Source organism: Selaginella moellendorffii, unplaced genomic scaffold, assembly GCF_000143415.4.
Source record: "Selaginella moellendorffii unplaced genomic scaffold, v1.0 SELMOscaffold_45, whole genome shotgun sequence".
Lineage (NCBI taxonomy): Eukaryota > Viridiplantae > Streptophyta > Lycopodiopsida > Selaginellales > Selaginellaceae > Selaginella > Selaginella moellendorffii.
The window spans coordinates 1,441,298-1,456,226 of record NW_003314306.1 but is presented as its reverse complement, the minus strand read 5'-3'; the positions used below and the strand labels follow the sequence as shown (position 1 = coordinate 1,456,226).

The window sequence follows — 14,929 nt, the reverse complement described above, 5'->3', positions numbered from 1 at the left end:
CCTACAAATTCAATAGTGTGTCCTCCTGCAAATCTCAACTTATCGATAGGACAATCTTATTTCACTTCCATCATTTAAAGAGGAGGTGACGATATGACAATGCCATATAAAATTATTAATATAGTTTTTCATAGTTGTCAAATTGATTTTAATCTGGACCACTCATTCATATATATAATCTGAGGTTATTAAGCTTATTAAATATGTATATTTCTATATTCTATACACTTAAAACACTTCCTTATTATGAATTAGTGAAGTATCAATTTGCTCCATCCTCATAGAACATAATTTTGTATGGCATTATGAAACTAAACCAAGTTAGGCAGTAATTATTATAATGCCACTTGGATACTTAAAGTTGTAATTGTAAAATATATATAATGAAATTTCATGTTTGGTTAATTCCTATAAAATTCCCTAGGTGAAGTAATGTAGTAGTTCTGTAATATAAAGTTATAATACTGAACGATATAATATGGTTTGCCCATTTTGCACAAATTAAATTGTTTTCTAAGAGTTTTCTTTCCATTGAATCTAAAACTTTTTGAATTTCTTCCATATTAAGCTTGTGCAGCATTTTGAAGCCAGAGGAAATTGTAGATGAACACTGTGATGCACTATGTAAAAGTTGATAAAATCAAGTCGTGAATGGTGCATGTAGAACTGAGAGAATATTCCAACTTTAGCCATGTTATGATGGGGAAGTTAGAAGGATAGAAGTAAAAAGGGATTATATATAAAGAATAAAGATGTTTGTCTTGAAGGGTGCTGAGGCACATCAACAAGAGAACGAAAAGCAAAAAATCAGCCCAAGAACCAGAAACCCCGGCAGCCCTGCTGCTGTGTAGGTCAGCAGCACAGAGTGTCTGGTTCTTAGGCTGGTTTTTGGCTTCTCATCAACAGCATAGCTTCTTCTTGATGTGCCTCAGCACCATCATAGCCCAGGTCCACTCCCTCTTGGTAATCTTCAGGACAGACATACATTACATACAATCCCACTGGTGACATGACTAAAGTTGGAATCTACATCACCACCCACCTCGTCCCAGAGCACATAACTCCATGGCAGCTTCATCTCACTCATGGTACTTGCACAAGCGAGCACCATTGACACGAGTTGGTAAGAAGTTCCCACTGAAATCTTCAAGCTGGACTGAGCCGTTAGAAAAAACTTCAACAATGCAATATGGCCCAAGCCAGTGAACACGTAGTTTCCCATGCTTTTTTCAGTGCTTGCTATCATACAGCAGAACCACCAGCAGAAAAATGTTTAGCACGCAAATGACGATCATACCATTGCGGCATGCTTCGCGAGCTTGGAAAGCGAGAAGTCGACGCTCGTCGAGGTGTAGAAGCATGTCCAGTCGAGCTTGAAGTGTGTTGTCCCAGTCCAAGTTGTCCAAGACAGCCATACGGAGAGAGGGAATCTCGAGCTCAAGCGGCAGGATGGCTTCTTGTCCATAAACAAGATGGAACGGTGAAGCTTTGGTGGTGACCTTGTAAGCAACGTGGTATGCCCAGAGTGCATCGAGCAAACGGTGATCCCAATCTGTGCGAGAAGCACTTGCGAGCTTCATGGTGATGTCACACATATCTTGTTGGTGCGCACCAAGCACGAGGGTGGTAGCGATGAGCGATGCCATACTTCTCCACCAAGGTCTCGATCACTTGATTGATGAAGTGAGTATCTCGGTCACTCACCAGCTCCAAAGGGCAGCCAAATCTCATGATGATGTTCTTGTAAAGAAAAGTCGCAACCTTGGCTGTATCTTCCGTGAGAGCTTCAGCCTCGGCCCACTTTGTGACGTAGTCCATGCAAACGAGAATGTAGCGACAACAGGAAGGATGACTGGCCGGCTTGATCGGTCCCACAAAATCGATGCCCCACTTCTCAAAAGGAAGCACCAGAAGCAGAGGATTAAGCGGCATCAGATCGCGGTGAGTTGGGCGACCAGCACCCTGGCAGGGATCACAGGTCTGAACATAGGTAGCAACATCCTTGTGAAGCGTTGGCCACCAATAGCCAGCTTGAAGAACCAAACGAATTGTTGCCTCAGATGAAAAGTGGCCTTAAGGTGAATTATGGCATGAAGTGATGACATTGTGAGGAAGGATACAGCGGCGTAGAACGTCGTCACGCGAGGATGTAGAGCTGGCCATGCAGGAGAGAGTATGGACGAGCCTGGATAATAAGTCGCTTGCGTTCGGTGGCAGTAAAGTCAGCAGGGAACTCGCCGGTAGCCAGATAATCTGCTATGCCTTGATACCATTCAGGAATAGCGTCGGCCGCAAAGCGATCGTGGTGTCGCAAGAAAACAGAGCAGCACCAGCTGGGTCATCCTCAAGATCCTGGGAGGAGGGAGGGCATGGCAATCGTGAAAGATCGGCCATGGCATGACCCTGCAACCGCGCCCGAAACTAACTCGAAAATTCTGCAACTGCAATTCTTGTCTCGAAAATTCGACTTAGCATAAGTAGTTTTGCTAAAAAATGGCCCATGTGAGTGTGAGGGTGTTCGAGACTCTCGAGTGTACAAATTCGCAGCTACTTACGATCACGCTTTGCAAAGGACATCGACGTGGTCTATCAAAATCACCTGAGCACCAAGCAATACACAGCATTTCAAAGGTACGTTCAAACAAGATGTTCAAGGTACGTACCCATCCAGAGTATTATCACTTGCATCAGCGGGCCTGGAGATATGCCCGCGGAGTGCTCAAAGCCACTTCTTGTCGCTTCTCACATGAGTGTTCTTGTGGCCGAACCTCTAGAAGTTGCTCTAGAGCTGTTCCTGAAGGGCTGCTACAATGGCTATGTGGATGCTGGGCATAGGGGGGAATTCATAGTGAAGCTCGTCCTCCTGCAGCTTGTTGGAGCTTGTACAAGGGTGACTACTACCTATGCCGCATTCCTCCCCGGGATTATCTCTGACGATTGCTGGGCTGGGGGAGGCACAGGTTGACGAGGCATGCAGCGGTCTGGATGAATCCGCTGCGGTCTCTATTAACAGTTTAAATGCTGGTTAAGCAGGGGGAGTTGAGCAGCTGCGTTGTAATCATGTACAAAGCCAACAATAACGTGCAAGTCATAGCAATCCAAATCAAAGTGGTGACAGTCCTCATCAGTGTCCAAGAACCAAAGAGCTAGTGAGCTGCATAAGTCTTACTGGCAGGATGACGAAGCTTTGGCAAGAAGACAGTGCACAATAAACAATTTATGGTTTTGAACCCAACTTTTGTTTCCTTGGTGCTAAGACGAAGAAACTTCTGGTTTAATTTTCAATTGCAATGCCAGATACATAGGTGGAGGCTGGAAAGCAATTAGGTGAAGCCAAATCATAGCTCCATCATGACATGACATCACCAGAGTGTAAACACACTTTAATTTGCTCATAATAATGCTCATTAATAAGCTAATATATGGCTATGAGCTTCTTAAGTATTCCATGAGTTTAAGTTTACCTTTGGTTTGGATGCTTTATATTTTTTATTTCTTGGAGGATATACAAGATAAATTTGAGTTGACAAAGTTAAACATGAAACAAACTCAAGAACAAGATAAAAGATTAGCTAATGAACATTATCATCATCAAGAGTACAAAGTTGGTGATAAAGTTTTCCTTAAGTTGTTATATGCAAAATGGTCTTTGAAAAGAGGTGGTGGTGCTACATTGTCTTCACAATGTTATAGGCCTTAGACAATTTCATAGTGTGGGGGATTTTGTTTGCATTTTGGACTTGCTAATTAATTCAAAAATTCATCTAATGTTCCATATAAGCAAGTTTAAAACATATTTACATTCTGGTGATGTTGTGGATCAATCCATCGTCTAAATCTTAAAGATTGATGTTAAGAAGGCTAATTCAGCCAATATTCTTACTTATTCTTCTATACTTTTAATTCTATACTTCCATACTTCTTATTCTTGTTGCTGCTGCCAGGTCTAGTGTTGCTCAGCACTTTTGGCTTTCATGGCAAAATACCTGGTAGGGGGTTCATATTATTTTAGTCAAATCAGCTTGCACCTGAATTAGTCCTGCAAAGGTGGCAAAACAGACCACCACAAGAATTGATCATGGCAAGCAGTCCTAGTCCTGCAAAGGTGGCTGCAGTTTTTCGCCATGAAAGGAGTATCACCACCATTTTTTTTTATATGCTCAAACAGCATGTTTAACACAATGCAGCAAATTCTACATAACCTCTGCTTCGGGAGTTTGCTGTGCAGATCCCATCATGGATAGTCAATTTATATGGTTTGGGCCAAATATATTCCTTGGGCTGATTAACAATGGTTATGTTCCAATTATATATAAAGAATCGATAGACGTCAGTGGAGAAGAGGAAGGAATGATCGATCAAATCTCGATCCACAATGGCGCTGGTAGCACCGAGTCCGGCGACTCGGGTTCTTTAGGATCCAGCTTGTGATCGTGAAGCCTCGATGATGGATGGATTGGAATTTTGATGGATGCCAATCCACCCACGCGAACAGCCACGAAGAAGCTCGCGTACATGTTTACTCTGTCCATGTAAGCCTTGCTCGTTGCTACTTGGATCACTGCGCAGAAACAGTTGGTTTTTAGCTTCCAAAAACAGTTCCAAAAAGGAAAGAACTTCGAACCTTTGAATCCAGATTTCTCGATGCAATTGGCGTAGCTTGGAGATCGCGACGCACTGCGCCAGATCACGCGGCCTCCAGGCTAAAAACCAAGTGGAAATCACAAGTGTGAGGTGATCGAGGGTGTGGAAATTCGCAACTACTTACAATTACATGTGCTTGCAGCGCTTTGCAAAGGACATCGACGTCGCTTTGTTCTAGCCAGTCGACGTGGTCCATCAAAATCACCTGAGCACCAAGCAATACACAGCATTTCACCAAACAAGAAGTTCCAGGTCCGTACCTTGGTGTACATTCGCTTCGAAAGCTCCTCCACAAATGTGGCTGTCCGGATCAACAGGCACTCCTCCGCAGCAAGGCTTGTCTGCAACACAGCTCAAAAGTCTTGAAATCCATGGCAAGTCGTTCGTGTGTAGTACCTTGAGTTTGTGGAAGTTTTCCTTTTCCAGGAAACGAGGACAGCAGTTGGATGAAAACTTCCCAGTCAGGCAGCAGCGGTAAAAGTAGTTGCTGTCCCGGAGATGTGAATACGCAGCTGTTGAATTTAGACAGCGGACAATGTAGCTGTGAAAACAAAGGACAAGTGGTTCAATGAGAATCACGCCTGAGAACGATGTCTTACTTGTATAAGTTGCCCTCCTTGCGTAGCAGACGAAGCTGGCCTTTGCACACTCCAGCACAAAACCACATCGTGAATCTGTTGGTCACGAAGAAAGATACCATCTTCGCAAAAATCCCAGCTTGTGATAGCCAGTTTCCTACACAAGCGAACCTGCTCAGGCAATCAAAGTGAGACAGTTACTTTTGGTGCATGCGGATGCATTATACCAGAGCTCTCTTTGTTGTTGTAGCGTGGGCGCATTAACAAGAGACTCGATGAAGCGCTCCTGTGAAGAAAAACAACAGATTCAGATAACCTTGCTCAAAATTTTGGCTGGAAGAACCTTTCGTGTAAGCCTTGCAAGCGCCCTTACTGCTCGAATGAGTCGACCCATACCACCTGCATAACTTTGTAGATTAGAGGCATCATAGCATAGAGTAAGTTCCATGTTACCGTGGTAGTACAATCCATCCTTGAAGTACCTGGCTTTTTTTCTCCTGGAATAAATAAACACAGCTCTTCACACGGAGATATAAGAAAATTTGCTACTTACCAGAAATTCACAGCCCCCTGGCTAAGAAAGGGAACGAGTTCCTTTTCCAGCAAACTTTCGAAGGTTGGATGTACGCCCTCTCCAAACATTTTCCAGGCATCCTCAAAAGAAAGCCTGCACAGTTCAGATGTGAGGAAATCAAGAATTTTCAAGAGGCTTTACCTCGTTGTTGCCAGACGCTTAAGTTCAAGAAGGTAGCTTTGAGCAGGATTCATATCAACAGCAACCACTTGTTTCGCACCCTGACAAAATGTGGTGGTGTTGAGATTATAAACTTCAGAGGGAAGAGAAATGACTTACTTGAAGGACTAAATCCAGAGCATTGCACCCTCCAGAAGTAAGTGTCAAGACAACGTCTGATGGATTAATGTCCAAAACCTTCTCATCTTCACGAGGATCTTCCCACGACAAGGAGTACAGAAATGTTGGAGGGAACGAGCTTGGACGTTTGGCTTCCAAATCATCCGAGGCCCTTATCGGAAACCGCTGCAAGTTTTGATCTGAAAAGATAATGAATGAAAAGCTAAGCTGCCGACAATCAACACTAGTACGAGCCCCCCTTTACCATGGCGTCCGATTTTTCGACCAATCCAGATGTAGTAGGGAGCCTCCAACACTGGGACATAAGGAATTCTCCCACTGCCATTAAACTCACAAACTAAAACAAAGCCAGTGCATTAAGCTTTAGAAAATGAAAGCACAAACCACGACATACCACACCTGGTTCGAGCTTGTGTTCCAGGTAGGTTCTGCGCTCCGGCCCCAAGTCAATGCCATCCAAGTCAAACACGGATCTCCAAAACCAGCGGTTAAGCCACGAATGCTGACGGTTGGGCTTATCATACTTGGCGGAGGTGTAAAAATCTGTCACACCCATGATCCCGTCATCCGCGAGATAAGTCAACGCCTTGTCCACCACTTTCATGAATGGTGGGATCACTGCAAAAGAATAAACAGTCCAATCGATTATAAACGAGCTGCGACAGTTACACATCGAAACTGCCAAAGGAAACAATATAAAAAGTCCAGCAATGCGAAAAAACTGTTGATCAATGAAACACACGCACAGAAAAGACCAACTGTCGATGTAACAAGCAACGAAAGCAAACGCAGCGAAGAGACAAAGGAGAAAAGAAGTTCTCGTACAAACACTTCACTTACTTGACAATGAATAGGAGAAGGTCACAAGTGTCGCGGCCTGGCCTCGGGGCTGGAACTCGCATGCGTCGCCCTCAATCACGTCGACGTTACTCCAACCAAATCTTTTGGACTTTGCCGCCGCCACGTTGCACAGCGCCGAGCAAAGATCCACGACGTAGATCTTCCGGAACGAGCTCAGGTCCATGTACTTGGACATCATCTTGACGTTCTCAGCAGTGCCGCCGCCCAAGTCAACCCAGACGAGGTCGGATGATCCGCGGAGGCGCGCCGCGCAAGAAGCCAGCATCTGCTCGCGGCCGTGGAGGAATCCCGCGCGGAAGTGATCATCTGGAGGAGGGAATCGTGAGAAATTTCGGCCGAGGATGGAAATATCGGAAGATTTTGGGGGAAAAGGGAGGGACTGGAACTTACATGCATTGGCCTGGGAGCTGTAGAAGGAATCGAGGCGCTGCTTGTGCGATTCCCCCTTGATCCTCCCAAACCACATTGTGGCCAGGCATCGAAGATCCTCCTTCCAGCACCGCGTCTTGCTCGATTCCTGGAGCTTTTCCATCACGCACACGGCCCCGGCGGTGATGCACAGCAGGAGCCATATCAGGACGATCATAGCTCGGCTCGCGGCAGAGCAAGGAGAAATCAATGCCGCCGCGACCGCGCGCTCCCGAAATCCCTGCTGAAGAATCGATCACAATCACAATGCGCCCAGTCGTGACGATCGATCGAATCGCGGCACAAAAGAAAGAACTGTAAAACCCTACAAATTATTTCTGAGCGTTCGGACCAGTATAAAAGGCCGGAGCAGGCATATTCCACCACCAGATGCTAGTATATTCGCAAGGGAATGTTCCTTGCTCGATATTATTCTCTGACCCTTTGGACCACACCTTTCTTTTTGAAATTTGGAGTGGCTCTATAATTGAATTTCTTATTTGCTGTACTTGTTGGCACAAGCATCAATTTGCAAGGCAGTTGCAAACAAAGGGTCCACATGGGTATATGCTGGGATAATGGTCCTGACATATTCTATTTTCTAACAGTTCTTTATGATGAAAGGAAAAAGAAACCAGATAAGACAAATCTATACCATTCAAAAGAACTGGGTAAAATCGCAACCGCTCCAAGAGTGTTTGGAATATTCTTAGGGCGCCATATTTTAGGGTTCTTCGAGCGCCCGCTGCGCGAGCGCGAGAAGACATTCCATCGTCTTGACATGCCTGGTGAGTCCGAATTCCCCCGAGAAGGTGTAGAAATTCTCCACGTCCGAGATCGTGTCCAGCATTTGTCTTAGATGCATTGCAATGCCCGCTTCTTGGATCTCTCGCTTGAATCTCTCGCTGCTTTTGGCGAGAACCGTGAGCAGCTCCACAGCGTAGCGCCTGAGCCGCAAGAGCTTGTGGGAGGGCGGTGGTCGGCGTAGAATCCCCGCGATTTTGTGCGCTAGAGCTCTCGAGTCGATGTGTTTGTCTAGAGAGGATTTGTTTGAGTGTGGAACTGTGGCTGCTGCTAGTCCTAGAGCCGCTTCTAGCTCTTTTCCTTCCGCGACAAGGATAAACTCTAGAAGTTTTGGCGTGGAGGTCGCCACTCTACGCGCTTCCTCCTGGCTCAAAAACGCACAGAGGTTGCGAAGGATCTTCGCCGCGCGAGTCGCGAGCTTTGGATTGTCCGCGAGCTTGGCGATTATCTGGTCCAGAGTTTTCTCGTCGCCTCTACACATTCTCCGACAGTTTCCCGGGCTTCTCAGCGCCAAGACGTTGAGTGCTTCGCCAGCTTTCTGGCACAAACGTAGCTTGCTGTTTGCAGTCGCTTGTTCCGTGCCTTGTAGAAAGATCTGGAGGATGTTCCGGATGATCCCACCCGTGCTGCCGATGTTTTCTCTCGCGCAGTCGTCCAGAGCCAGGTTCGTGAGGATGTCGAGAGCGAGTTCTTGTAGAACTGGATGGTTTTGTGCGTGCTCGAGGATGTTTCTTAGGTGCCTGATCGTGAACACCACCTTTGCAATGTCTTCTCGCAAGAGCTTCCCTTGGTAGCCTGTTGTTGTCGCCATGCGTTTTAGAATCTGGAGCGATTTCTTCAGCACCTTAAGCTCATCTCTTCCCTTTTTTTTCAGCTCGAACCCGTCCTTGATCTCGATCAGAGTCACGAGAATCGGTAACATGCCGCCAGTGTTTCCAATCTTGATGCAGTTTTGCTGATCCGTGGCTATTCTCTTCAGGATTCGCAGACCAACCAGGCGAAGCTGGCGGTCATGAAGAAGGGAGGCAATGTTCTCCAAAGCTCCAGCGATGGCGATGATTCTAAACGAGACGCTCTTCTGGCAGGCAACTTGGCAAACAATCTGTGCAGCCACTCGTTGGATATCTTCCTCGTACTTCTCTTTCCAAGTAAGCATTTCTATCAGCCGCTCTATAACTCCCGGTTTCGTTCCGATTCTCCTCATCGTCTCCTCTGCAAGGTCCTCCCGTTCTAGAAACGCTAGCAGGATACAAGCGCCCCCGAGTTGCTCCCTTGCGTTGTTCTCCTGGAGATCATCCATTCCATAGGCCACAAGATCCATGCCGAGTCCATCGAAAACACTGCCTTTGAGACAGTCCGAGTATACTTCATAGTAAAAGCGCTTGACGTTGTCGATTTGATCCGTCCCGAGCCGGCACTCCCGAGTCACCCTAGAAACCAGTCCTTTGTAGCCAACTTGAAACTCCCAGTAAGCTCTCTCCGCTAGAAAGATCAAGGCCTCGGCAAGGACGAGCGAGTAGAAAATACCGAGAGCGTAGTCTTGGTTCTTGTTCTTGGTGGAAATTCCGCTGAGCTCTGCAGTGGAAAGTCGAGTGACCGACAACCCAACGCAGACGAGAGCCGACGCGAGTTGCATGACGTAAAGGAGAGCACTGATTCGGTTGGCAGTGAAAAAGCTTGCGCCTTGATCGCTCGAATTCTTATCTGACAACTTTGTCTCGGGCTTGTGAGCAGGGACTAGATCCGGCTGCGAGGAACTTCCAAAGATGGTTGACCGGGTATGGTTTATGATCGACTTTGCTCGTGTTCTAATGGAAATCCTCGGTGCAGCTTGCTGCCACTCCAGCTCGTGGCTCCGGCTGAAAACTCGCGTCCCCTCGGTGAGCAGCAGCACGGAGATGATCCAGAAATCCCTGGCCTCCAGGCTGGTGACGAATCCCCCAAGCAAAACCACCGTCGCCCAGACGAATGCCACGACTCCCAGCCCACTCGCGGCCTTCTCCAGCACCGAGAGCCTCAAAGCTACAAGTATGAGTTCGTGCTCCGGTGGTGGTGGCGATGGCTTTCTCACACTCTTTTCTCGCAGGCTGCCGGAGGAAGGCGCTGCTCCAGCGGGCGAGAACGGGGACTCCATCTCTATGCTCGTCGCTCCTTGCTCGTGGAAAACCATCGCTCTGCCAGCCTCGACATCTCTCGAGAAGATCAAACCCAACGACGACATTCTTCTTCCTTGGAGCTCGTTTGCTCCAGGACATGGTTTTATGTTCGTGCATGGAAATCTGTGGAAGCGGCCAGGGAATGTTCCGAACGTTCCTTGCGGTGAAACGAGCTGTCACTTCAGCGTGAAGTTAGCTGCTGGTTTCGTCAAGAACTCTTTTCTACTGTTAAACAAGTAAGCTTTTTGTTGATCCTGTCAAAAACGACAATCTTTTTTACTTATTTTTTCTTTTGCAGTGCTAGGTGCCAAAAAACGAAGAAGGAGAAAAAAATGAAAAACCTGTATGGTGCTTCCCACGAATGGTGGGAGCTTTTATTCGTCCGGAAGAGAAGGTTCGTTCGGCTCTTCCTTTGTAGCGTTCATTCGTTTGCTGTTTGTTCTTACCAGGCCTCGACTCTCTCGACGTGTTGATCGATTCTATTGACGAGGCTACCTCCGCGAGCTTTGGAGATGCTGGACTGCTTGGAGTGGGACCTCGCGCAGTGGGAGTAGTCATCGTAGTGATCTTCGCGGCCCCTGGCGTTTGAGCTCGAGTTTAAGTTGGAGTTCGCGGGATTCAAGCTCGCCACCACCCTCGACTCGCTGGTGGCGTCTCGGCGAGGGGGCGGCTGGAGCGAGAGAGGAGGCCCCGATTCCAGCAGAACCTCTTGCCTGTCTCGAATCGTCCGGAGGATCAACGTTTTGAGGAGATTCATCACTTGGACGGCGTGCATGAGCGCTGTCAACGGATCTGCCATCTGAACGGAGCAGAATAAAAATTAAAGAGATGAGACAGTGAGAAGCGAAGGAACAGAAATTCTAGCACTTGCAAATCTACTTGGGAAGACACCCAAAAGCTCACGAATCGAAGCCACGCCAGGGACAAACGGGAATTTTCAAAGTCCCGCATATCAATCAGTCGTTTGAAATGCCTGAACGGACTAAAGCGAAGCTCTGGAGAGCTCTGCGAGAGCTCAAAGAACGAAAAAAAGGAGCGACAAGAAAGGAAAAAAAAAAAACCGAGACGAGAAAACAAAGACTCGCGACGACCAAACAAATCCAAATGCTGTCCGGAACAAAGGATAAAAAACAAAGCATTTCCAGGGAAGACTTGACTGTGTGCTCGGCGAGAAAAAGATAAAAAGAAGAAGACGGCTCGCGAGAAATTAAAAGTAGAAAAAAGCTTGCCTGTGTCATGTTTGGTGCGAAGACCATTCCAACGTTGCGAGCGTTCATCTTGTTGAAAGCCTCCTCCTGCGCGACGTCGGCCATGAGATTGATGGCCCAGTCGAGAAGCGCTGCTTGCATGGGTGGGAGCAGCTTGATCACCGCAACGCACTGCTCCTCGGTGTGGCACTGCATCACTTGCTCCGGCGAGAGTGTGTCGAGAACGCCAGTTGGAAGCTCTCGGAACCAAGCCTGTTTAGCACCAGTGGATCCGTCGATCAGACAAGCTAGAGAATACAAGGAAGGAGAACTTTGATATGTACCTTGATGAGACCAGCTAGGCAGTGGAGATCAATATGAAATGGTACGATGCCCTTGTTGAGTTGCTCACGCACATGCTCTTCATGGCTGTTCTCAGCATTTATGCGGAAGATGCCTTCGGCCTGGAATAACAGAAACGAAGAGCAAAAGTAAGCAACAAAGACGAGGAGAAAAGAAAAAGCAATAAAATATTGCGGCTACTCGGACTAATTCTCGAGTACTTCCAACACCTGAAAGCGATGGAAGGAATCCATAAAAGCTCAGGTCTCACCTTGAGTCCACCGAGACTGTAAAGCCGATCTTGCATCCGGAGCAGAATGGTCGGTACACTATTGCCCCTGGAATCGTACGAGCACTGCATGGACTCGGGAGAAACACCGAAAACATTCGCACTGCCAGGTAAAACAACAAACGCGAACTTAGTACATTTCCACATCTATAGAGAACCACCACCAAAACTAGAAAAGCATAAACAAATGGCAAACTTCGAAAACCACGAAGAACAACAACACCAAGAACAAGGAGTACTGTATAGTCAAAAACCAAACAACCAAACAAACGGGAGTACAAACCAAGCAAGAAAAAAAAAACTAGAGAAAAGACCAAAGGAAAGAAGATCAAAGGTACGTACCTGGCGCTGGGAGCTCGTCTCGGGATTTCCACCTCGAACTCCACGGGAAGTCCGAGAAAACCATTGAATCGATCAAAGGTGACGTGCGTGACATGCCTCACGTTGGTCGGCCAGCTTATGTCCATTCCATTGCCGGAGCCGCCACCTTCGTGATCGTCAATGGTGGCGCAAGTGAGAAGCGAGCGGCGGAGGGTGGTGAGCATGAGAGCGATGACCGGAAGCTGATCTTGGTCGCCATCTTTGAGCTCGATCTCTTGCCGGAGATCCATTTGATCTCTCCGCCGCATGATGTGTTCTTCGTAGTCGAGCAAGTTGCACATACTCTCGTGCCGCTGGTGGCTTTGATTCTGGCGATGGATCTCTCCTTCTCCCTGTTCTTCCTCCTCTTTTCTCTCATGGCGATCGCTCTCCAGCACCGCCGAGAGCGTCGAGGAGTTGTAGTTCGCGGAGGAGCTGGCGGCCGCGAAGTTTGGAGGTGGTGGAGGAGGATCGACGTAGGAGAAATCCGCGGAGCTGGCGGGATCGATCTTGCCGAAGAGCCGGCTCTGGGCTTTCAATCTCAGCTGCTTCATGTAGCCCGCCCACGGCCTGGAAGCGATGGATCGATCGAGTTAGAGACTTTTCTTCCATTCTAGAATCTACATAGTAGTTCTCAAGAACAAAGGAATGATATAAACAAAAAGAGAGAAAGAAAGAGAAGGAAGAAGCCAAGGACAGCAATGGATGGGACAAGAAATCCAAGCTATGAATTGCTCGCAAACAAATCCAATTCCAGCGCAAGGAGATCGCTACTGACAGCTTTAATTTGGAAGAAGAGCCACGAAACCAGACCAAGATCCTCATTGCTTCGTGTGTCAGCCAGCCAGCGAAGAACGTAGAATCACGCGAGAATTGGGAGAAAGAGAGAAGATTTTCGCGATTCCTTAAGAGATTGCCGAGGAAACGCTCAAGAACAGCGATCTTGGAAGATTGGCGAGAATGCAGGTAGAAGAGCGAATTGGAGGGAGCGATTACATACCTGGAGCCGACGCCGTCGACCGCCGGGATTTCCAGCTTGGTTGTTGGAATGTCACCGATTCTTCCTTGTCTTTGTCGCAAGGAAAAAGAAAAAACCCTCTAGAACGCGCCCGGATTGAGCACCAAGAACTCCAAGAACAAGAACAAGAAAGAAAGAAAGAATATCGGCAAGAACAGCGATGGGAGGGTCCCCTGTTCTTTCTTGCGATGCTCGTCTACTCCCTGGCAGCGGGGAAGGAGGCGAGTATTTGAAGAACGAGCGATCACTCGATCGACTGGTGGATGAATCTGGAAGCAAGCCTGGTGCCGCGCGCAATTGATTCGATCTTTAGCGGCCTGGGTCCACTCAATCGAGGATTTCTTGCGGCAGCGGCCATGAATCAGCCACAAAACATCAAAGAAAGCGAAAGATTTCTGTGAGAGCGAGAGGGAGAAAGAGAGAGCGCAACAAGGCGGTGAGATCAATCCATCAGTCAATCGAGAAGGAGGAGCTTCTACACCACGCCATCATCTAGCAGAGACTCATTGTTGGATCGTCGGCGGCATCTATCTCTCTTTTCTTTCAATCTTGCGCCTTCCGCCATAGCCAAACCTCCTAGCTACGATAAAAAATAAAATACATACATACACATGCCCATACACATACATGACATGGGCATGATGGCAGCCACGTCGGCTAAAATGGTTAAAAAATTAGCATTTTTTACCCTCTTTTAACAGCCATTAATGGAAGCTGTTAAAACACCCGCGCTCCATAATATAAACGCCGCCGGTGTGAAAACGACTCCTACCAGACTGGTAAAAACGAACGGGGTATAAGTACGGCAGCCGGACCAGTCCACGTCATGGGCTCATTCGATCGTGGAAGCCAACCACCATCAGCATGACCATGCTATGGCCATGGGACCCATTCATCCCAGGCGTCCACGTGGCAGCCAGCCGAATGAATGCGCGAAACTTGGTAGGGAATCCACCTTTAGGGCAGAGGGAGACAGAGAGAGGGCAAAATAGCGCATGGGCGAAATTAATTGGTTCGTAGCTGGATAGTGGATTTTTTTCTCCCCATCATCGCCGATTCATCAATCTTCCGTGTAAATAACGCCGCGGATGATCCAACAATCCCCCGGCATCAATTCTTACATTTGCACGACGAAAACGAACAAATGCCGCGAGCTACACGCATCCCCTGTTTTTAGGGCTTCACAGAGCATAATTTGTAAGAATATTCGTCATTTTTAAAAACATTTAGGCAGTTGCAATTAGGGCAGAAAAACTTATATACATTTGGCTCTGGAGCAAGAAAACAGCGCCCCAAAGGCTGCTCTACCTGCTTCTCTTTCTCTTTCTCTGACCGCCTTTCCCTTTTTTCTTGACACCCATGACCCATCTCTTCTCTTGCAGCAGTCACCACCACCTAAATCACATAT

At 47.4% G+C, this 14,929-nt stretch overlaps 4 protein-coding genes across 5 annotated transcripts; 1 reads left to right on the top strand and 3 right to left on the bottom strand.

Moving 5' to 3' along the window:
* Nucleotides 1-4,239: 4,239 nt before the first annotated feature.
* Nucleotides 4,240-7,678, bottom strand: LOC9656269. The gene is made up of 16 exons (XM_024685574.1): nt 7,348-7,678; nt 6,937-7,263; nt 6,496-6,714; nt 6,341-6,433; nt 6,076-6,275; nt 5,938-6,017; nt 5,776-5,889; nt 5,676-5,719; nt 5,566-5,621; nt 5,450-5,508; nt 5,244-5,393; nt 5,041-5,185; nt 4,905-4,985; nt 4,769-4,849; nt 4,625-4,703; nt 4,240-4,561 (listed from the first exon to the last, which is right to left on the bottom strand). The coding sequence occupies exons 1-16, from the start codon at nt 7,541-7,543 to the stop codon at nt 4,359-4,361; spliced, it is 2,127 nt and encodes a 708-aa protein (XP_024541342.1). The 5' UTR covers nt 7,544-7,678; the 3' UTR covers nt 4,240-4,358.
* A 395-nt stretch (nt 7,679-8,073) lies between these two features.
* LOC112350084 lies at nt 8,074-10,891 on the top strand. The gene is made up of 8 exons (XM_024685696.1): nt 8,074-8,153; nt 9,044-9,084; nt 9,149-9,317; nt 9,904-9,947; nt 10,000-10,197; nt 10,256-10,561; nt 10,624-10,719; nt 10,775-10,891. Exons 3-8 carry the CDS (start codon nt 9,198-9,200, stop codon nt 10,809-10,811), a joined length of 801 nt encoding a protein of 266 aa, XP_024541464.1. The 5' UTR covers nt 8,074-8,153; nt 9,044-9,084; nt 9,149-9,197; the 3' UTR covers nt 10,812-10,891.
* Nucleotides 8,090-9,091, bottom strand: LOC9656268. The gene has a single exon (XM_002980601.2). The coding sequence runs from the start codon at nt 9,089-9,091 to the stop codon at nt 8,090-8,092; it is 1,002 nt and encodes a 333-aa protein (XP_002980647.2).
* Nucleotides 10,662-14,082, bottom strand: LOC9656267 (rho GTPase-activating protein 1). 2 transcript variants are annotated; one of them, XM_024685695.1, is made up of 6 exons: nt 13,504-14,082; nt 12,486-13,073; nt 12,126-12,246; nt 11,857-11,976; nt 11,555-11,785; nt 10,662-11,124 (listed from the first exon to the last, which is right to left on the bottom strand). In XM_024685695.1, exons 2-6 carry the CDS (start codon nt 13,055-13,057, stop codon nt 10,768-10,770), a joined length of 1,401 nt encoding a protein of 466 aa, XP_024541463.1. In that variant the 5' UTR covers nt 13,058-13,073; nt 13,504-14,082; the 3' UTR covers nt 10,662-10,767. The 2 variants fall into 2 exon arrangements, with proteins under 2 accessions (XP_024541463.1, XP_024541462.1); XM_024685694.1 differs by lacking the exon at nt 13,504-14,082 and adding an exon at nt 13,282-13,363.
* Between the last annotated feature and the right edge of the window lie 847 nt (nt 14,083-14,929).